Raw genomic sequence first — 20655 nt, 5'->3', positions numbered from 1 at the left:
GGCACTATCAGTAACTCTGCCAATCTTTGTGTCATGTGCAAACTTACTAATCAGACCACCCACGTTTTCTTCCAGATCATTTATATGTACTACAAATATCGGAGGTCCCAGCACAAATCCCTACAGAACACCACTAGCTACAGATCTCCATTCTGAAAAACACTCTTCCACCGCTACTCTCTGTCTTCTATAAACAAGCCAGTTCTCTATCCATCTAGCCAGCCCACCACGAATCCCTTGTGATTTTAGATTTTGTACCAGTCTGTCATGTGGGACCTTGTCAAGCGCCTTTCTAAAGTCCATATAAACTACATACACAGTCCTTCCCTCATCAATTTTCTTTGTCGCCTCTTCAAAAAACTCAATCAAGTTGGTGAGACATGGGGCGGGATTCTCTGCTCCTGAGGCCAAGTGTTGATGGTGCCGTAAACACCGTCGCGTTTCTCGATGGCGTCAACATGCCCTCAGGAGCAGCAATTCTGACCCTAGAAGGGGCCAGCAAGGCACTGGAGTGGCCCACGCCGCTCCAGGTGCTGATCCCCGGCGGCAGATGGGCGCCGGGGGTCAGCGCATGTGCAGTGGGACCGGCGCCAATACCGCATGCGTCATGGCTTCCTTCTCCGCGGCGGCCCCGATGCAACACGGCATAGGGCTACAGGGGCCGGCGCAGAACAAAAGAGGCCCCCAGCCCGAGAAGCCGGCCCGCTGATCAGTAGGCCCCGTTCGCGGGCCAGGCCACAGCGGAGGCCCCCCCCCCACACCACCAGACCGTCCCCGGATGCATGCATGCCGAGGTCCCGCCAGATAAGAGCAGGTGTGAACGGCGCCAGCGGGACTTGGCTTTTTTTGCGTGGCCGCTCGGACCATCCCAGGCCGAGAATCGCCAGGGGGGGGCCATAGAGCGGCCCCAAACCGGCGCTGCGCCGACCGCACCGGCGCCGATTCTCCGCTCTTTGGAGTATCGGCGGACCGGCGCGGGACGGCATGACGCAATTCGTGCCCGTCCCGGCGATTCTCCGGCCCGGTCCCAGGGTGAGAGAATCCCGCCCATGACCTTCCCCATACAAAACCATGCTGCCTGTCACTAACTGGTCCATTTTCCTCCAAATGTGCAGAAAACCTGACCCTCAGAATCTTTTCCACAGGCTTCCCCATCACTGATGTCAGCCTCACCATCCTACAATTTGCTGAAATGTCCCTGCTTCCTTTCTTAAACAAGGGAACAACATTGGCTATTCTCCAGTCCTCTGGAACCTCACCTGTGGTCAAAGAGGATGTGAAAATATCTGTTAAGGCCCCAGTTATTTCTCCCCTTACCTCCCGCAGTAACTTGGGATAGATCCCACCCGGCCCCGGGAACTTGTCTACCTTAATGTAATTTGGATATTCAACATTTCCTCCTTTGATATATTGATGTTCTCAAGAGAGTTCACACACCTATCCTTGACCTCAACATCTGTCATGTCCATCTCCCTGGTGAATATCGATACAAAGTACTCATTAAGGATTTATCCTACGTCCTGTGGTTCCATGCATAACTTCCGTCCATTGTCCTTAAGTGGGCCTACCTTTCTTTTGCTACCCTCTTGCTCCTAATATATGCATAAAAAGATTTTGGATTTTCCTTGACCATGTTTGCTAAAGACATTTCATGGCCACTTTTAGCCCTCCTAATTCAATGTTTAAGTTCCTTCCTACTTTCACTGTACTCCTCAAGGGCTTTTGTCAGTTTTTAGATGCCTTGACCTATCATATGCTTCCTTTTGACTAAGCTTACAATTTCCCTAGACATCCATGGTTCCCGAATCCTGCCATTTTTATCCATAATTTTTGCGGGGACATGCCTGTTCTGCACTTCAATCAACTGGCCTTTAAAATCGTGAAATTAGACATTTCCACAACTGATTTGTCTATATGTCCTTAACTGAACAGAGAATATCAGCCTTAAGTGTTGACCCCTAATTTTAAACTGTGTCCTCTAGTTTTAGACTCCCTGACAAAGGGGGTGGGGGAACATCCTCTCAGCATTCACCCTGTCAAGTCCCCTCAGGATCTTTTTTTTTTTTAATTTAGAGTACCAAATTCATTTTTTTCAAATTAAGGGGCAATTTAGCATGTTCAATCCACCTACCTTGCACATCTTTGGGTTGAGGGGGCGAAACCCATGCAAACACGGGGAGAATGTGCAAACTCCACACGGACTGTGGCCCAGAGCCGGGATCGAACCTGGGACCTCGGCGACGTGAGACTGCAGTGCTACCACTGCGCCACCGTGCTGCCCTCCCTCAGGATCTTATATGTTTCAATTAGATCACCTCTCATTCTTCGAAAATCCAATGAAGATATAAGCCCAACCTCCTAAATCTTTCTTCATAATGTAATTCTTTCATCCCAAGTATCAGTGGAGTGAACCTTCTCTGAACTGCAAACATATCCATCCCTTGAAACCAAAACTGTATACAGTACTCCAGGTGTAGTCTATGACTCTGTACAACTGTAACAGCACTTTCTTACTTTTATGTTTAATTCCCCTTCCAATAAATGCCAATAGTTTTCCTAATCACGTGCTGGACCTGCATACTAACTTATGATTTATGTACCAGTACACCCAGATCCCTCTGTACCTCAGGGTTCTGCAGTTTCTCTCCATTCAAATAATATACTGCTTTACTATTCTTCCTTAAAGTGGACATATTTACATTTTCCCATATTATACTCCGTCTGCCAATTTTTGCCCACTCACTTAACCTATCTAAATCCCTTTATCCTCTTCACAATCTACTTTCCTACTTACCTTTGTTCCATCGGCAAATTGAGCTACCAACGTTTGGTCCCTCCATCCAAGTCGTTGAATACAGATTGTAAATACTTGAGGCCCCAGTATGGATCCCTGCAGCACTCCATTAGTAACAGCTATTTGCCCTGTTGCACCATCTTTCAGCGTTCTTGTTGCTTGGATACTCTTCCCCAGCCAATTCCAGCACCTACTCTTCCACTTTAAGACGAACAGGCTGCTTCAAGTAGTGCAGACCAGTTGTAAATGATTCTAACCTTTTATGATTTTGCAGTCCCTGCTCAGGCATGCAGACAGTCAGCAGTGCAATTAAAGCTGACTGCATACAACCATGGTGATATGTGGGTGCCATCCACATCAGAAGGAATGGGCAGGGATTAATAATTCATGGGGTTTTATGGCTCGAAATTGTTTGATACCGTAAGAGTAGAGCAAATACTTCCAGTTGTAGGGAAGACCTGAACTCGAGGCCATACATATAAATTTGTCATTTACAAATCTAATCGGGAATTCAACAGAAACTTCTTTACCCAGAGAGTGGTTGGAATAGGGCGTTCACTATCACAAGTAGTTAAGGTGAATGAAATTGATGCATTTAAGGAGAAGCTGGATAAGCATGCGGGAGAAAAGAATAAAAGGATATGTTGATAGGGTTACGAGGAAGAAACGTATGCCCTTGTGAAGTACAAACATCGGCAGGAACCTACCGAGATGAATGTACAGGTTTTTGTCCTGTAAATTTATTCTCGTGTAATACCTATTTAGCTCTTACGTTCCACATGTTTTTGTAAATATTTTAAAGAAGACAAATCAAGATAGCAGTAATTTATTACACCGATATGGAATCATAGAATCCCTACTGTGCAGAACGAGGCCATTCGGCCCATCGAGTCTGCACCGACCGTCTGAATGAGCACCCGACCTCAACCCACTCCCCGCCCCAACCCAGTAATCCCACCCAACCTTTGGACACTAAGGGGTAATTTAGCATGGCCAATCCACCCAACCTGCACATCTTTGGACTGTAGGAGGAAACCGGAGCACCCAGAGGAAACCCACACAGACACGGGGAGAACGTACAAACTCCACACAGTCACCCGAGATCGGAATCGAACCCAGGTCTCTGATGCTGTGAGGCAACATTGCTAACCATTGTGCCACCGTTATATTGCTATAATGTTATTTTTGTAGAGTATTACTTATATAAAACAGTGCATTAAAAATAACAGGGAATGAGCAACGGATATTTCCACAGTAATAATAATAATAATCGCTTATTGTCACAAGTAGGCTTCAATGAAGTGACTGTGAAAAGCCCCTAGTCGCCACATTTCGGCGCCTGTTCGGGGAGGCCGGTACGGGAATTGAACCCGCGCTGTCTTGTTCTGCAGTACAAGCCAGCTGTTTAGCCCACTGTGCCAAACCAGCAATACATCATTTTAATTTTCTTCTACATCACCGGTTAAAATGCATAACTTTTGTGGTACATGGTCTGTATCACCTCTAAAAATTACTTACCTGATACCATGGATGTTCTTAATGGCATAGCTAATTTCTCTCCGTAGTTCCTTTTCATCAAACTCCATCTGCAAAGTTTTTAAAAATGTACGATTTAGTCCTCACAGTAGAAAGCAAGAAACTGACAGAGGAGAATCCAAAGGGCATGCAAAGGAAATAACGTTGCACACAAAAATTAATGTGTTCTATTCATTTTGAGCTTTCTAGCTTTGAAAAGATAATAAAGCAAGATGGTTACTAATCCTGTTTTTTAAATCTATAATGAAAAATATTGAAGTGAAATTAGACCTTAGAACTCTGCTACATTATTTTTGTAAAGGATATAGGAATGTTACAGCCCAATGTAACAAAAACAGCAAAAATAACTGCTGCTTTAAGAATTCCTGATATAAGTTTTTGCTTTTCATATGCCAATATTTTGTTTAACTTTATTAGATTATAGGAACTATTTCTTAACTTCAGAATTAAGTTGCTGGGGGAAGAGGTCAATGAACTGCCTAAACCTTTAAGCGGAAAATGTTTTGCATGCTCTCCGAATAATTTTTAGTCTAGAACTTTAATATAAATAGGTTAAAATGGTTACAGATAAGTAACACAACTGCATTCATTGTCATCCACCAATATTGCCATTATTCTATTTTTAAGCCATCATGCTCTCTGTCGGATATGACTTTCAAATTAACGTTTACCCTAAAATTATTGATAGAAACATCAGATTTGGGATTCAAACACATTCTATATGTTCATCATACTTAATTTGCTTGTTCACAAGATTATTCCAACTTATTTAATGAGCATTCTACAATGTCAAAAATATTCCGTTACACAGTGGGATTTGTTGAAGCATAGAATGCTTGGCCAAAGACGATGGTCAAGACAGGGACCATTGCCTCTCTCAAGAGAAACAAATACTGAAGAGTAACAGATGCAAGGTTATGAGAGAACATATGGCAATGGAATTAGTTTTGGCTTGGTCTAGCAAATAGCCAGCTCAGAAATGATGGACACAATCATCGCCTTCTCCATTGGGCGGCACGGTAGCACAGTGGTTAGCACTGTTGCTTCACAGCGCCAAGAACCTAGGTTCGATTCCCGGCTTGGGTCACTGGCTGAGCGGAGTCTCCACGTTCTCTCCGTGTCTGCGTGGGTTTCCTCCGGGTGCTCCGGTTTCCCACAAGTCCCGAAAGATGTGTTTGTTAGGTGAATTGGACATTCTGAATTCTCCTTCAGTGTAACTGAACAGGTAGTGTGGCGACAAGGGGATTTTCACAGGTACTTCATTGCAGTGTGATGTAAGCCTACTTGTGACACTAATAAAGATTATTAGATTATTATTACTGGAAACCTCTACAATTCTATGGAGCTTTGAATTTATCTTAATGTATAATAGAACTGAAGGCTGAACAATCTTCTGACTATTTCCCTTATTTAACTTTTTAGCAGTTTAAATATAGTATAGATAAAATGCGATTGGTAAAAGTAGTACCTTAACTAGCTCAAAAGGAAATCGCTCATGGAAAACTTTGTTGATTCTTGCTCCACCCGATAATTCTAATGTATCCACATGATCACCTGATCCTTCAATTCTTTTGTCAAAATCCACAGAAAACTGCTTTACCATCCTGATAATAAGAAAGTATGGGATAAATCATGTTTAGTAATCATTTTTGTTAGATGCACAACAATTAAGAATGAGCCAATGACTTGATTCCATTGCCCCTTCAATTTTCACCCTTCCTCAGCACATGGGTGCCAATTTTTACTTGGGGGTTAAGACATAAAAATGAGGTTGAGAGCAGTCTAGCCCCATTCTGCTCAATGATGAGCTGACAGAGCCCTATTAGACTTTATAGCGAAACAGTTGAGGAACAGTGGAGAACCTTCCAAGTGATTTTTCACAGTGCTCAGCAAAAGTTTATACCAACAAAAAGGAAGGACGGTAAAAAGAGGGAAAATCGACTGTGGATATCTAAGGAAATAAGGGAGAGTATCAAATTGAAGGAAAAAACATACAAAGTAGCAAAGATCAGTGGGAGACTAGAGGACTGGGAAATCTTTAGGGGGCAACAGAAAGCTACTAAAAAAGCTATAAAGAAGAGTAAGATAGATTATGAGAGTAAACTTGCTCAGAATATAAAAACAGATAGTAAAAGTTTCTACAAATACATAAAACAAAAAAGAGTGGCTAAGGTAAATATTGGTCCTTTAGAGGATGAGAAGGGAGATTTAATAGTGGGAGATGAGGAAATGGCTGAGGAACTGAACAGGTTTTTTGGGTCGGTCTTCACAGTGGAAGACACAAATAACATGCCAGTGACTGATGGAAATGAGGCTATGACAGGTGAGGACCTTGAGAGGATTGTTATCACCAAGGAGGTAGTGATGGGCAAGCTGATGGGGCTGAAGGTAGACAAGTCTCCTGGACCTGATGGAATGCATCCCAGAGTGCTAAAAGAGATGGCTAGGGAAATTGAAAATGCACTAGTGATAATTTACCAAAATTCACTAGACTCTGGGGTTGTCCCGGCGGATTGGAAATTAGCAAACGTGACACCACTGTTTAAAAAAGGAGAAGGGCAGAAAGCGGGTAATTATAGGTCAGTGAGCTTAACTTCGGTAGTAGGGAAGATGCTGGAATCTATCATCAAGAGAGAAATAGCGAGGCATCTGGATGGAAATTGTTCCATTGGGCAGACACAGCATGGGTTCATAAAGGGCAGGTCGTGCCTAACTAATTTAGTGGAATTTTTTGAGGACATTAACAGTGCGGTAGATAACGGGGAGCCAATGGATGTGGTATATCTGGATTTCCAGAAAGCCTTTGACAAGGTGCCACACAAAAAGTTGTTGCATAAGATAAAGATGCATGGCATTAAGGGGAAAGTAGTAGCATGGATAGAGGATTGGTTAATTAATAGAAAGCAAAGAGTGGGGATTAATGGGTGTTTCTCTGGTTGGCACTCAGTAGCTAGTGGTGTCCCTCAGGGATCAGTGTTGGGCCCACAACTGTTCACAATTTACACAGATGATTTGGAGTTGGGGACCAAGGGCAATGTGTCCAAGTTTGCAGACGACACTAAGATAAGTGGTAAAGCAAAAAGTGCAGAGGATACTGGAAGTCTGCAGAGGGATTTGGATAGGCTAAGTGAATGGGCTAGGGTCTGGCAGATGGAATACAATGCTGACAAATGTGAGGTTATCCATTTTGGTAGGAATAACAGCAAAAGGGATGATTATTTAAATGATAAAATATTAAAACATGCTGCTGTGCAGAGAGACCTGGGTGTGCTAGTGCATGAGTCGCAAAATGTTGGTTTTCAGGTGCAACAGGTGATTAAGAAGGCAAATGGAATTTTGTCCTTCATTGCTAGAGGGATGGAGTTTAAGACTAGGGAGGTTCTGCTGCAATTGTATAAGGTGTTAGTGAGGCCACACCTGGAGTAGTGTGTTCAGTTTTGGTCTCCTTACTTGAGAAAGGACGTACTGGCACTGGAGGGTGTGCAGAGGAGATTCACTAGGTTAATCCCAGAGCTGAAGGGGTTGGTTTACGAGGAGAGGTTGAGTAGACTGGGACTGTACTCGTTGAAATTTAGAAGGATGAGGGGGGATCTTATAGAAACATATAAGATTATGAAGGGAATAGATAGGATAGATGCGGGCAGAACTAGGGGGCATAGCCTCAAAATAAGGGGAAGTAGATTTAGGACTGAGTTGAGGAGGAACTTCTTCACCCAAAGGGTTGTGAATCTATGGAATTCCTTGCCCAGTGAAGCAGTAGAGGCTCCTTCATTAAATGTTTTTAAGATAAAGATAGATAGTTTTTTGAAGAATAAAGGGATTAAGGGTTATGGTGTTCGGGCCGGAAAGTGGAGCTGAGTCCACAAAAGATCAGCCATGATCTCATTGAATGGTGGAGCAGGCTCGAGGGTCCAGATGGCCTACTCCTGCTCCTAGTTCTTATGTTCTTATTACTGGGGGCCTGCCTGAACACCATGCAGATCATAGAACATAGAAAATACAGCACAGAACAGGCCCTTCGGCCCACGATGTTGTGCCGAACCTTTGTCCTAGATTAATCATAGATTATCATTGAATTTACAGTGCAGAAGGAGGCCATTCAGCCCCCTGAGTCTGCACCATCCTAATGAAATAGTTGGGACCCTGATAACAATTTGAAGGGACACATGAGCAGACCTTGCAGTCACACAATCTGTTCCCAGGCACTGGCATTCCACTTATCATCATAGAATCACAGAATCCCTACAGTGCAGAAGGCGGCCATTCAGCCCATCGATCTGCACTGACCCTCCAAAGAGCACCCCACCTAGGCCCACTCCACAACCCTATCCCCGTAACCCAGTAACCCTACCTAACCTTTTCTGGTCACTAAGGAGCAATTTAGCATGGCCAATCCACCTGACCTGCACATCTTTGGACTTAAGAAAGACTCAGAAAATGTTTAGGCCATTGCTTCAGCATCACACTCCCAAAGTGGATCTCTGTTGGCATCCCAGCTGACCAACACTGCTGAGACTAAAGAGCAGTGGAATGCATTTGTTGGGTGCCCCACAGCTTGCATGGCAATTTCACATGAGACCATGGCCTCAATATCATGGCCACCTCTTTTCTACTGGATCATTGAATAGAACCATAGAATTATTACAGCGCAGAAGGAGGCCATTCGGCCTATTGAGTCTGCACCGATCCTCTGAAAGAGCACCCTACTTAGGCCCACTATCCCCGTAACCCCCACCTAACCTGCACATCTTTGAACACTAAGGAGCAATTTTAGCATGGCCAATCCACCTAACCTGCACATCTTTGGACTGTGGAAGGAAACCGAAACACCTGGAGGAAACCCACACAGACAGAGGGAGAACATGCAGACTCTACACAGACAGTCACCCAAGGCCAAAATTGAACCTGGGTCCCTAGTGCTGTGAGGTAGCAGTGCTGTGCCTCCATGCTGATTAAGTGACCAGCCAATGCTGGTTGGCCATCCAATAGCCATCCGTGGTGAGCCATTGGTTGCCAGGGGGATGTTCTGGTCCCGCCAAATCTAAGGTTTTTTGCATAGCTCGCTTGTCCCGCCACTGGGAGATCTGCCGCAGGGGATCAGCTTCCGTTGGACTGGAAGGGCCGGAAAATCCCTCCCGTTGACTCTTGCGGATATGACATTTTGTTCAGTGCCATGTATTGTTTAAACAGAAATTAGTTTAATTACACCACTTTTGTCATGTTAAATGTAACATTTGTGACAACAGTAAACCAACAAAGTTGAAACTGGGTTGGTTGCCATATTTTGGAGTTTCATTGGGAGAGGGACTTGCTATTTTTGAGACAGCTTATGAAGATACATTTCCATAGATTTGAGACAATAAACAAAACCATGAGGAGGAAGACAGTCATTGACAAATATCCAACGTTATCAGCAAAAATGATTTTCATTGTACCTTGATAGCCAGTTATTCTGGCTGATTGAACAATGACACATTGTTAGGAGGGTGGGTCTAATTACCCTTGGTAATTGACAGCTTGGGAGGTCAGCCTCCACAAATGGCATTTATCCAATTGTGGCGATAACAATCAGAACATCATAAACGGGGTTATTCCATTATATAGGCAAGCCAAATTAACGTATTCCCTTCATTTTGCACAGGACAAATGTAAGAAAATGTCAACGTTTTTTGGGTTTATATTCTAAGAAATGTTGATTTGACCACTAAGTTTTCCCAGTCTCTTGTGTAATTTTTGAAAATACCAAATTCTAAACATGAAGTACAATACTCAAAGAAAAACATGATTCCATTTCATTTTCAAAGCTATGCCAAGGTATTTCTCCAATGACTTGATTCAATGGTTTCATAAAAATCTATTGCACTGTATGAATAAACATTTAACACAAGCTGGAAAACATCAGTGAAAAGCAACAAAAGTTAATAATTTTTTATTTTTATAAATTTAGAATGCCCAATTCATTTTTTTCCAATTAAGGGGCAATTTAGCGTGGCCAATTCACCTAGCCTGCACATTTTTGGGTTATGGGGGCGAAACCCACGCAAACACGGGGAGAATGTGCAAACTCCACACGGACAGTGACCCAGAGCCGGGATCGAACCTCGGTGCCGTGAGGCAACAGGGCTAACCCCTGCGCCACCGTGCAGCCCAAAAGTTAATAATTTTGACCTAACATGTGGCTCACGAAAAATTGTACGATCAATTCTTCAGGAGGAATAAAGACTTTGGATGTTGCTATTAATCACAGGAACTAGCAGAGTAAGCCTTCCATCTAGATTAGCAATGGTATTGCTCCCATTTACCCCAGGGAGGTATACAGGTAGCCTGGTGGTCGTGGCCACGTTGTAAATTTGGAGGCAGGATCGGCAGCACTTTAAATTGGGGGCGGGGTCGAACATGATGCCAATCCGAGGGAACCATGGGTTCGAGCCTGGGAGGATGGATGCAATGTTTCGGGGTTGGGAGAAATGATGGCTGGCATAAGTAAAGGCAACGCATGTCAACAACTACCATCCGGAGGCCTCAACATCTATCACTATGAAGTGCTTCGAGAGGTTGGTCATGAGACACATTAACTCCGTACTCCCAAAATGCCTTCATCCACTGCAACGCACATACCGCCACAACTGGTCCACAGCAGCCACCACCTCCCTGGCCCTACACTCATCCCTGGAGCATCTCGCCAACAATGACTCCTACGTCAGACTCCTATTCATTGACCAAAGCTCCACCCTCAACACGATAATCCCAGCCAAGCTCATGTCAAACCTTCAAAACCGAGGACTTGGCTCCTCCCTCTGCAACTGGATCCTTGACTTCCTGACCCATAGACCACAATCAGTAAGGATAAACAACAATACCTCCTCCACAATCGTCCTGGGGCCCCGACAGGTTGTGTACTTAGCCACCTACTATACTCCCTATACACACACAACTGTGTGGCAAATTGTGGCTCCAATTCCAACTAAAGGTTTGCTGATGACACAGATCTCGAACAACGATGAGTGAAAGTACAGGAGGAAGATGGAGAACCTAGTGGCGTGGTGTAATAACAACAATCTCTCCCTCAATGTCAGCAAAACTAAGGAGCTGGTCATTGACTTCAAGAAGCAAAGTATCGTACATGCCCGTCAGCATCAATGATGTTGAGCTGGAGATGGTTGACAGCTTCAATTTCCTCGGTGTGCGCATCACCAACAATCTGTCCTAGTCCACCCAAGTTGACACTACAAGCACAACAGAGCCTACACTTCCTCAGGAAACTAAGGAAATTCGGCACATTAACATTGCCTCTTATCAATTTCTAACAGATGCACCATGGAAAGCATCCTATCTGGCTGCATCACAGCCTGGTATGGCAACTGCTCAGCCCAAGACCATAAGAAACTACAGAGAGTCGTTCTGTGAGGGCCACAAAGAATCCAGCACGAGTTTTAAGGATACAAAGTAATAACATTTATTTACAATAACATATATATATATATATATAACAGCAGCAGCAACTTCCCTTGCTGCACACTCCTTCCTGCTGTTTCCAAACTGGCCAGCTTTATTTATACTTGGAGTTTACTAATGGTTTCTCCCCCCGCCCCCCCCCCTCCTCATTGGGGGAGCTCATACTCCCACAGGATTGTGGGATTGTCATTAGTCCCCAGCCAATGGTAAGCAGGCAGGTTATAACAGTCGTGAATACAGCCCAGTCCATCACATGAACCCTCCTCCCATCCATTGACTCTGTCTACCACCTCCTGCTGCCATGGGAAAGCAGGCAGCATAATCAAAGAACCCTCCCACATGGGTTATTCTCTCTGCAGGAGATACAAAAATGTGAGAACATGGACTAACAGGTTCAAAAATGGCTTCTTCTCCGCTGTTACCAGACTCCTGAATGATCCTCTTATGGATAAAGTGATCTCTTCACACATCTTCTCTGCTAAGTAGTAATACACTCCATATGCTTCACCCGATGCTTGTGCCTATGTATTTACATTGTGTATTTCTGTTTGTCCTATGTTTTTTCATGTATGGAACGATCTGTCTGGACTGTATGCAGAACAATACTTCTCACTGTATCTCGGTACACGTGACAATAAATCAAATCAAATCCAATAAAGGATTTATTTTTAGAAGATCGTTTTGCAACTTTGGAAGAGCTGGAGATGAATTATGGGGTCCAGGAGGTGCAGGTTTATGCAGATGCGGGGTTTTGTAAAAAATAAAGGTCTGCCAGACCTTCCCGGTGGCACCGCCCTCCTTGTTGTTGGAGGGTGTGTTGTGGATGGGGGCCGGTTGTCTCAGCGATTTATGGGAGGGTATTGGAGGAGGACAGGGCATCTCTGGAGGAGTTAAAGCCAAGTGGGAGGAGTTGGGGATGGAGCAGGTGGAGGGATTGTGGTATGAGGTGCTGCGGAGGGTGAGTGGCTCAGCCTCGTGTGCGAGTGTGAGGCTGGTTCAGTTAAAAGTGGTACATAGGGCGCACCTGACAAAGCCAAGGATGAGCGGGTTGTTTGAAGGGGTGGAGGATGTGTGTGAAAGGTGCGGGAGGATCCAATCATGTATGTATGTTCTGGTCCTGCCCGAAGTTGGAGAAGTTTTGAGTGTCGTTCTTACGCACCATGTCGGCGATCTTACATGTGGACTTGGAGCCCAGTCCCCTGGGGCCATATGCGGGGTGTTGGACTTGCCGGAGTTGCAGACAGGTGTGGGGGCAGATGTGTTAGTCTTCATATCATTGATCACTCGCAGGCAGGTCCTTTTGGGGTGCAGGTCAGCTTCTCCACCCTCTGCCTCTGTGTGGCTGGGGGATTTAAAGGAGTGCCTGTGTTTGGAAAAGGTGAAATTCGCCTTGAGGAGGGCGAGTGAGGGTTTCCACAAGAGATGGAGTCTGTTTATATTACATTTTGGAGAGCTAGTTGTAGCTAACGGGTAAGGGGTGGGTTGTTGGGGTTGCTTTGGGGTTATTTATCTGAAACGGGAACTTATATTCTTAGAATCAGAGGTAGCAAATTTAAAACAGATTTGAGGAAAAACTACTTCTCCCGAAGGGTTGTGAATCTGTGGAATTTGTTAACCCAGAGTGCGGTGGATGCTGGGACAGTGAGTAAATTTAAGGAGGAGTTAGACAGATTTTTAATTGGTAATGGGTTGAAGGGTTATGGAGAATGGGCAGGACGTTGGAGTTGAGGCCATGATGCGATCAGCCATTGAAGGTGTTTAGGCTCGGGAGGCTAAATTGCCTACTTCTGCTCCTAGATCATGTGATCTGGCGAGGAGATGCTCTGGCTGATTTCGCAATCCAGCTCTTGGTCTGTAGCATTGTAGGTAACAGATGAGGAACATGTCAGCCATGATGGAATGGCAGAGCAGACCCAATGGGCCGAATGGCCTAATCTGCTCTTATATCGTATTTTAGTTGTAAATATTGTACTGTGTGATTGTTAAAATGTTATAATTTGAATAAAATATTTTCTCACAAAAAAAATGGGGAAAGGAATTTAGAGTAGAATCCATACAGATTTGAATGGGTGAAACTAAGGTGGATGGAATTCAATGTGGAACTCAAATACAAAATTCAGTAAGTGATTCTTCAATTGTAACTGCCTTGCTCAGACTCCATCTGGAATATTGCATTCAGTTTTAGACGCTAGAAATCAAGGATGATTGGCTTTGGAGTGCAGATTCACAATAATATTGGGGCTTAAAAGATTACCATATTAACATAACATAGCACGAACAAGCTTGCACAAAATTACATTTTATTAATGAGTTTAGACGGTTGTGGAGTGCATTAATCAAACAATTTTAAATGATAACGCATTTCAAGAAGATACAGATACAAACTATCTCCTCTGATGGGGGCATTCCGTGTCCTAAAATTAGAGCTATGCCATTTAGGACTGAAAAACACAAACTTATCACACAAAGCTTCAGAATCCATGTTATAGATTAAATACGGAGGTTTCATGATAAATCAATAATACTTGACATACAGCAAGAGAGCTTTAGTTGTTATGGCAGGATCATCAGGTCGGCAGTCCTTATATTCTTCCACTTCTTTTTCTAAAGATATCATCTGCCTTTGAAGCTTGTTGCGTAATGCAGGAAGTGTTTCCCGAATGTGGTTAGTTAATTGCTGCAGAAAAAAAGATTAAAACTAACAATCTATTTTTAGGAACAAAAAAGTGGATATGTCAGCAATCCATTCAAAATAACTTTAAACAAGTTGCCAAGTTTTAATAGATCCTTCACAAAACGTTTTGGATTTATCTTATATTTGATAAAGTGAAAGTGCAATGAAACCTGTTGTTTTTCTATTGGAAATTTTGCAACAGTATTTTTGTAATGACATTTAGGTTAAGCAATGTTAAACAAGGATATAATTGACATTCTGTGGCTACAATAGTGAACACTGGAGAACTGCATGATCCAGAGCATTACATTCTTTTCATCCCCCCAGACAAGGCATGAATTCGGCAAACTGCTAGGATGAAAGCCTGAAGCAGGTGTTGGAAATTCATCTGAAAATGGAAAAAGCAAAATACTGGAAATCTGAAACAAACCGGGAATAAACGCTGCAAATACACAGCAGTTCAGATGACACCTGTGGAATGAACAGGCAGCGAATATTCTGGACTTAAATCTTTCCTCAGGATTGAAAAAAAAGGAGATGCTCAACAACTGACTCACAAAGTGAGGAGCAGTGATTTTTGAAAAACAGAAAGTAACAGTGAAATGATTGTTGGATGATGTAACATATCATCTTAGTAAAGTGAGGCATTATCAGAAACAAAGGCCATTTGAATAGAAACAGCAGTGTGAGGCACAGAGAAGTGAATTGGGGAAAATAGAAAATCATGAAAATGTGAGGGATGAGGTTGGAGGTTAAAACAGAAGTTTAGAAAAATGGGAGCAACATCTCTGAAGAGAAAAATAACAAGCCAACCAGGAGGACACAACCTCTCCCCAGTGCTGTGTCTGAAAGGAGTCTCACCCCTTGCCATCTTTAGATTAGATGTTGTTCTGGAAGCTTGCACAGAGTATTACATGGAGATTGGACAAACCCAGTATTCAGGCATGCAGCAGCCAGCAGTCTATGCAGCATATTCTCAAACAGGCCAGCACTACACATTGCCCACTAATGGAATCAAGAACGAAGGAGGACTACCGCAAGCGCAATCTGCACGACAGACTGGATGCCTTAGTTACAGCCCAGGATTTGCTGCATCCCAGCCTGGCCAGACGGCATATTCCTATCAGATGCAAGGTTCTAGTTTCACACCATTACCAGGTATTTATGCGAGCAGCAATTCTGTTTCCAATTCGACAAGCTTCAACGGTTCTCAGCTGGATCACCCTTCCTGCACAGCATGTGGCCAGAACCAGTATGTACAGTCTTATCCAACTTCAACATATGGGACATCCATGACCTCGAATGATACTGTTGATGGTACCTCTTCAACGTCAACACCTTATCAGCTACAAGATGCCATCCGACAGCACCATCACAAACATCGAAAAAGAAAGGGACTCCAAATCAGACAGCGAAGTGATTTGACCACTTCTTGGTTCCTGTGGCACAGGGACGTTGATGGCGTTCATAACCAAGAGACATTTGACCATGATGATTGATGGTTTTTGGACTCACATGAATGATTTGGACTTATTGTTTAATCACTGTTCCCATGACTTGTATATACCTTAACTTATCTACCTGTTTTCTGTTCAATTTTCTTAAAGTGTACAGAAAATATGTAACATATAAAAAAGGGGGGATGTGGTGATGTGCATCACTGTGGGTACACGGGGGGTTAATGTAAATACATGTAGGCTAGCTAGACACTAGAGGGAGCACCAGAGACATCACACACACACACACACACTCAATCGATAGGACACGACCAATGGACATTCACGATACACAGAGGTGACATGACCACAGGAGGGCTCCTCGCGACTCATGGGTCTTCTGCTTCGTTTTTGCGCCGGGTCCGGCTCCTCAACTTCGGCCTCCGATATAGGGGGTATAACGGCTAGACGCCCGTCTTTTCCAATGTGAGCGCCTGAGGGGCGGTTCGCCCCTTTCCTCCGGCAGCAGGGGTACAGCTGCAGCATCATCCACGGTGTCCATATCCGAGTCCGATGTCCTCACCAGTGGTGTCGGAGGGGCGTGAATAGTTTGTCTGGGAGGATCTCCACAGTCCTTGGTATGCTGGTCTGAGTCAGCTCCGGAGGAAGAAACAAATCTGAGGCCCACACCTGGTCCAGGTGTTTCTTTATTACATGTTTTCCCACACGTATCTCATACGACACAGGTCCTGTCCTGGCCTTGACTGTTCCTGCCAGCCATATGGGGCCATTCACATAATTTCTGACCCATACATTTTCACCCGTGTTGAACTGCCTTTTTCGGCGAGTGCTGTCGTGGCCCCTGCATTGGGCCTCTTGGTGTCGCTCTATTCTGCCACCTAAATTCGGGAATAGTAGACTCAGCCGGGTTCGGAGTCGTCTGCCCATGAGTAGCTCCGTCGGTGCTATTCCCGTTGTGGCGTGTGGGGTTGTTCTGTAGTCAAATAGCCAGCGTGACAGTTTGGTGTCCAATGATGCTGCTGACTGTTTTTCCAACCCAACTTTAAAGTCTGGAGGCTCTCTCCGCCAAACCATTCGATGCGGGGTGGTATGGTGCCGTCCGTATGTGCCGAATGCCATTCGATTTCATAAATTTTGTGAAGTCCTGGCTGGTGAAAACCGATCCATTATCTGAAACTAACACCCCCGGTGATAGCATGAGTTGCGAACGAGGTGCGGTGTTTTTCAATGGTAGTTGTTGAATTCGCAGAATTCATTTTGTAGACGTCCAGCCATTTGGAATAGGCGTCTACTATTATTTTAAAAATTGAACGCATAAATGGGCCTGCAAAAGCGACATGAAGTCGCGACCATGGTCTATCTGGCCATTCCCATGGGTGCAACGGGGCTGCCGGTGGCACCTTCTGCCCTTGTTGGCATTCTTGGCACCAACCTACCAATACCAATGCCGCTATGTCTCTGTCCAGGCCCAGCCACCAGACATAGCTTCTGGCCATCATCTTCATTTTGAGACTCCAGGGTGCCCTTGAGGTAGTTCAGCCAGTATGGCTCGACAGCCTTGACTTGGAACTATTACTCGAGCCCCCCATAGCAGGATCCCGTCTTCCACGGTGATCTGGTCTCTTCTGCTCCAGTAAGAGTGGAATTCCGCCTAGACCGGTCTTTCCATCTCCCGAGTTAGCACCACGTGTATTATTTTTGATAAAACCGTGTCCCTTTGGGTCCATAAACAAATGGTTTGTGCGGTCACTGGAAGGGTGTCCAGGAAATGTAATGTCATTACGGTTTCCTCTATTTTGAGTACTAAAGTCCGGTAACAGCAGCCTGCTTAGTGCATCGGCGTTTCCATCGGGGTTCCTGGCCGATGCTCCAGTTGATACTGGTATGCCGCCAGTAGTAGGGCCCAGCGTTGGATCCGGACCGAAGCTATTGGTGGTATTGCGTTGTCTTCTTTCAACAAACCCAGTATTGGCTTGTGGTCTGTAATTATAGTGAATTTCTGCCCGTACAAGTACTGGTGAAATTTCTTCACTGCAAAGATCACAGCCAGTCCTTCCTTTTCGATTTGGACGTACTTTCATTCTGCTGCTGCCAGCATCTTGGAAGCAAACGCTATCGGTCGTTCCTGTCCGTTTTGCCCTTTGTGAGCCAAAACTGCACCAACACCATATGGAGACGCGTCGCACGTGAGCACCAACTCTTTCCTGGGGTCGTAGTGTGCCAAGACGTTGTCTGAGGAAAGCTGTTCTTTTATCTTCTTGGAAGTCCAGTCTTGGCGGGCGGACCAATCCCAGGCTGGTCCCTTTTTTAGTAATTGTAGAGGGTTCAAGATGGAAGCTCTGTTCTGTATGAATTTTCCATAATATGTCACCAGTCCTAAAAAAGACCTTAACTCCTGGATTGTGGTGGGGGCCGGGGCATCTTTAATCGCCCTCACCCGATCCTCCAAAGGGTGTAGTCAAAGAACAACAAAGAACAAAGAAATGTACAGCACAGGAACAGGCCCTTCGGCCCTCCAAGCCCGTGCCGACCATACTGCCCGACTAAACTACAATCTTCTACACTTCCTGGGTCCGTATCCTTCTATTCCCATCCTATTCATATATTTGTCAAGATGCCCCTTAAATGTCCCTATCGTCCCTGCCTCCACTACCTCCTCCGGTAGTGAGTTCCAGGCACCCACTACCCTCTGCGTAAAAAACTTGCCTCGTACATCTACTCTAAACTTTGCCCCTCTCACCTTAAACCTATGCCCCCTAGTAATTGACCCCTCTACCCTGGGGAAAAGCCTCTGACTATCCACTCTGTCTATGCCCCTCATAATTTTGTATACCTCTATCAGGTCGCCCCTCAACCTCCTTCGTTCCAGTGAGAACAAACCGAGTTTATTCAATCGCTCCTCATAGCTTATGCCCTCCATACCAGGCAACATTCTGGTAAATCTCTTCTGCACCCTCTCTAAAGCCTCCACATCCTTCTGGTAGTGTGGCGACCAGAATTGAACACTATACTCCAAGTGTGGCCTAACTAAGGTTCTATACAGCTGCAACATGACTTGCCAATTCTTATACTCAATGCCCCGGCCAATGAAGGCAAGCATGCCGTATGCCTTCTTGACTACCTTCTCCACCTGTGTTGCCCCTTTCAGTGATCTGTGGACCTGTACTCCTAGATCTCTTTGACTTTCAATACTCTTGAGGGTTCTACCATTCACTGTATATTCCCTACCTGCATTAGCCCTTCCAAAATGCATTACCTCACATTTGTCCAGGTTAAACTCCATCTGCCATCTCTCCGCCCAAGTCTCCAGACAATCTAAATCCTGCTGTATCCTCAGACAGTCCTCATCGCTATCCGCAATTCCACCAACCTTTGTGTCGTCTGCAAACTTACTAATCAGACCAGTTACATTTTCCTCCAAATCATTTATATATACTACAAAGAGCAAAGGTCCCAGCACTGATCCCTGTGGAACACCACTGGTCACAGCCCTCCAATTAGAAAAGCATCCCTCCATTGCTACCCTCTGCCTTCTATGGCCTAGCCAGTTCTGTATCCACCTTGCCAGTTCACCCTTGATCCCGTGTGACTTCACCTTTTGTACTAGTCTACCATGAGGGACCTTGTCAAAGGCCTTACTGAAGTCCATATAGACAACATCTACTGCCCTACCTGCATCAATCATCTTAGTGACCTCCTCGAAAAACTCTATCAAGTTAGTGAGACACGACCTCCCCTTCACAAAACCGTGCTGCCTCTCACTAATACGTCCATTTGCTTCCAAATGGGAGTAGATCCTGTCTCGAAGAATTCTCTCCAGTAATTTCCCTACCACTGAAGTAAGGCTCACCGGCCTGTAGTTCCCGGGATTATCCCTGCCACCCTTCTTAAACAGAGGAACAACATTGGCTATTCTCCAGTCCTCCGGGACATCCCCTGAAGACAGCGACGATCCAAAGATTTCTGTCAAGGCCTCAGCAATTTCCTCTCCAGCCTCCTTCAGTATTCTGGGGTAGATCCCATCCGGCCCTGGGGACTTATCTACCTTAATATTTTTTAAGACACCCAACACCTCGTCTTTTTGGATCACAATGTGACCCAGGCTATCTACACCCCCTTCTCCAGACTCAACATCTACCAATTCCTTCTCTTTGGTGAATACTGATGCAAAGTATTCATTTAGTACCTCGCCCATTTCCTCTGGCTCCACACATAGATTCCCTTGCCTATCCTTCAGTGGGCCAACCCTTTCCCTGGCTACCCTCTTGCTTTTTATGTAAGTGTAAAAAGCCTTGGGATTTTCCTTAACCCTATTTGCCAATGACTTTTCATGACCCCTTCTAGCCCTCCTGACTCCCTGCTTAAGTTCCTTCCTACTTTCCTTATATGCCACACAGGCTTCGTCTGTTCCCAGCCTTTTAGCCCTGACAAATGCCTCCTTTTTCTTTTTGACGAGGCCTACAATATCATTCGTCATCCAAGGTTCCCGAAAATTGCCGTATTTGTCTTTCTTCCTCACAGGAACATGCCTGTCCTGTATTCCTATCAACTGACACTTGAAAGCCTCCCACATGTCAGATGTTGATTTGCCCTCAAACATCCGCCCCCAATCTATGCTCTTCAGTTCCCGCCTAATATTGTTATAATTAGCCTTCCCCCAATTTAGCACATTCATCCTCGGACCACTCTTATCCTTGTCCACCAGTACTTTAAAACTTACTGAATTGTGGTCACTGTTA

The 20655-nt window shown here is 44.8% G+C and overlaps 1 protein-coding gene across 2 annotated transcripts in view; it reads right to left on the bottom strand.

The window, feature by feature from the left end:
• dnm3a (dynamin 3a) overlaps window positions 1-20655 on the bottom strand; it is a 445953-nt gene that overhangs the window by 314161 nt on the left and 111137 nt on the right. For both annotated transcript variants that reach the window (XM_072511556.1, XM_072511557.1), the window contains exons 7-9: window positions 14320-14462; window positions 5799-5934; window positions 4313-4380 (exon numbers count right to left, since the gene is read on the bottom strand). In XM_072511556.1, coding sequence (XP_072367657.1) covers window positions 4313-4380; window positions 5799-5934; window positions 14320-14462 — 347 coding nt within the window. The remainder of the gene's footprint in view (window positions 1-4312; window positions 4381-5798; window positions 5935-14319; window positions 14463-20655) is intronic.

This window comes from Scyliorhinus torazame, chromosome 7 (genome assembly GCF_047496885.1).
Source record: "Scyliorhinus torazame isolate Kashiwa2021f chromosome 7, sScyTor2.1, whole genome shotgun sequence".
NCBI classification, from domain to species: Eukaryota; Metazoa; Chordata; class Chondrichthyes; order Carcharhiniformes; family Scyliorhinidae; genus Scyliorhinus; species Scyliorhinus torazame.
The sequence above is the reverse complement of the archived record's forward strand: the minus strand, read 5'-3'. Positions and strand labels throughout refer to the sequence as shown.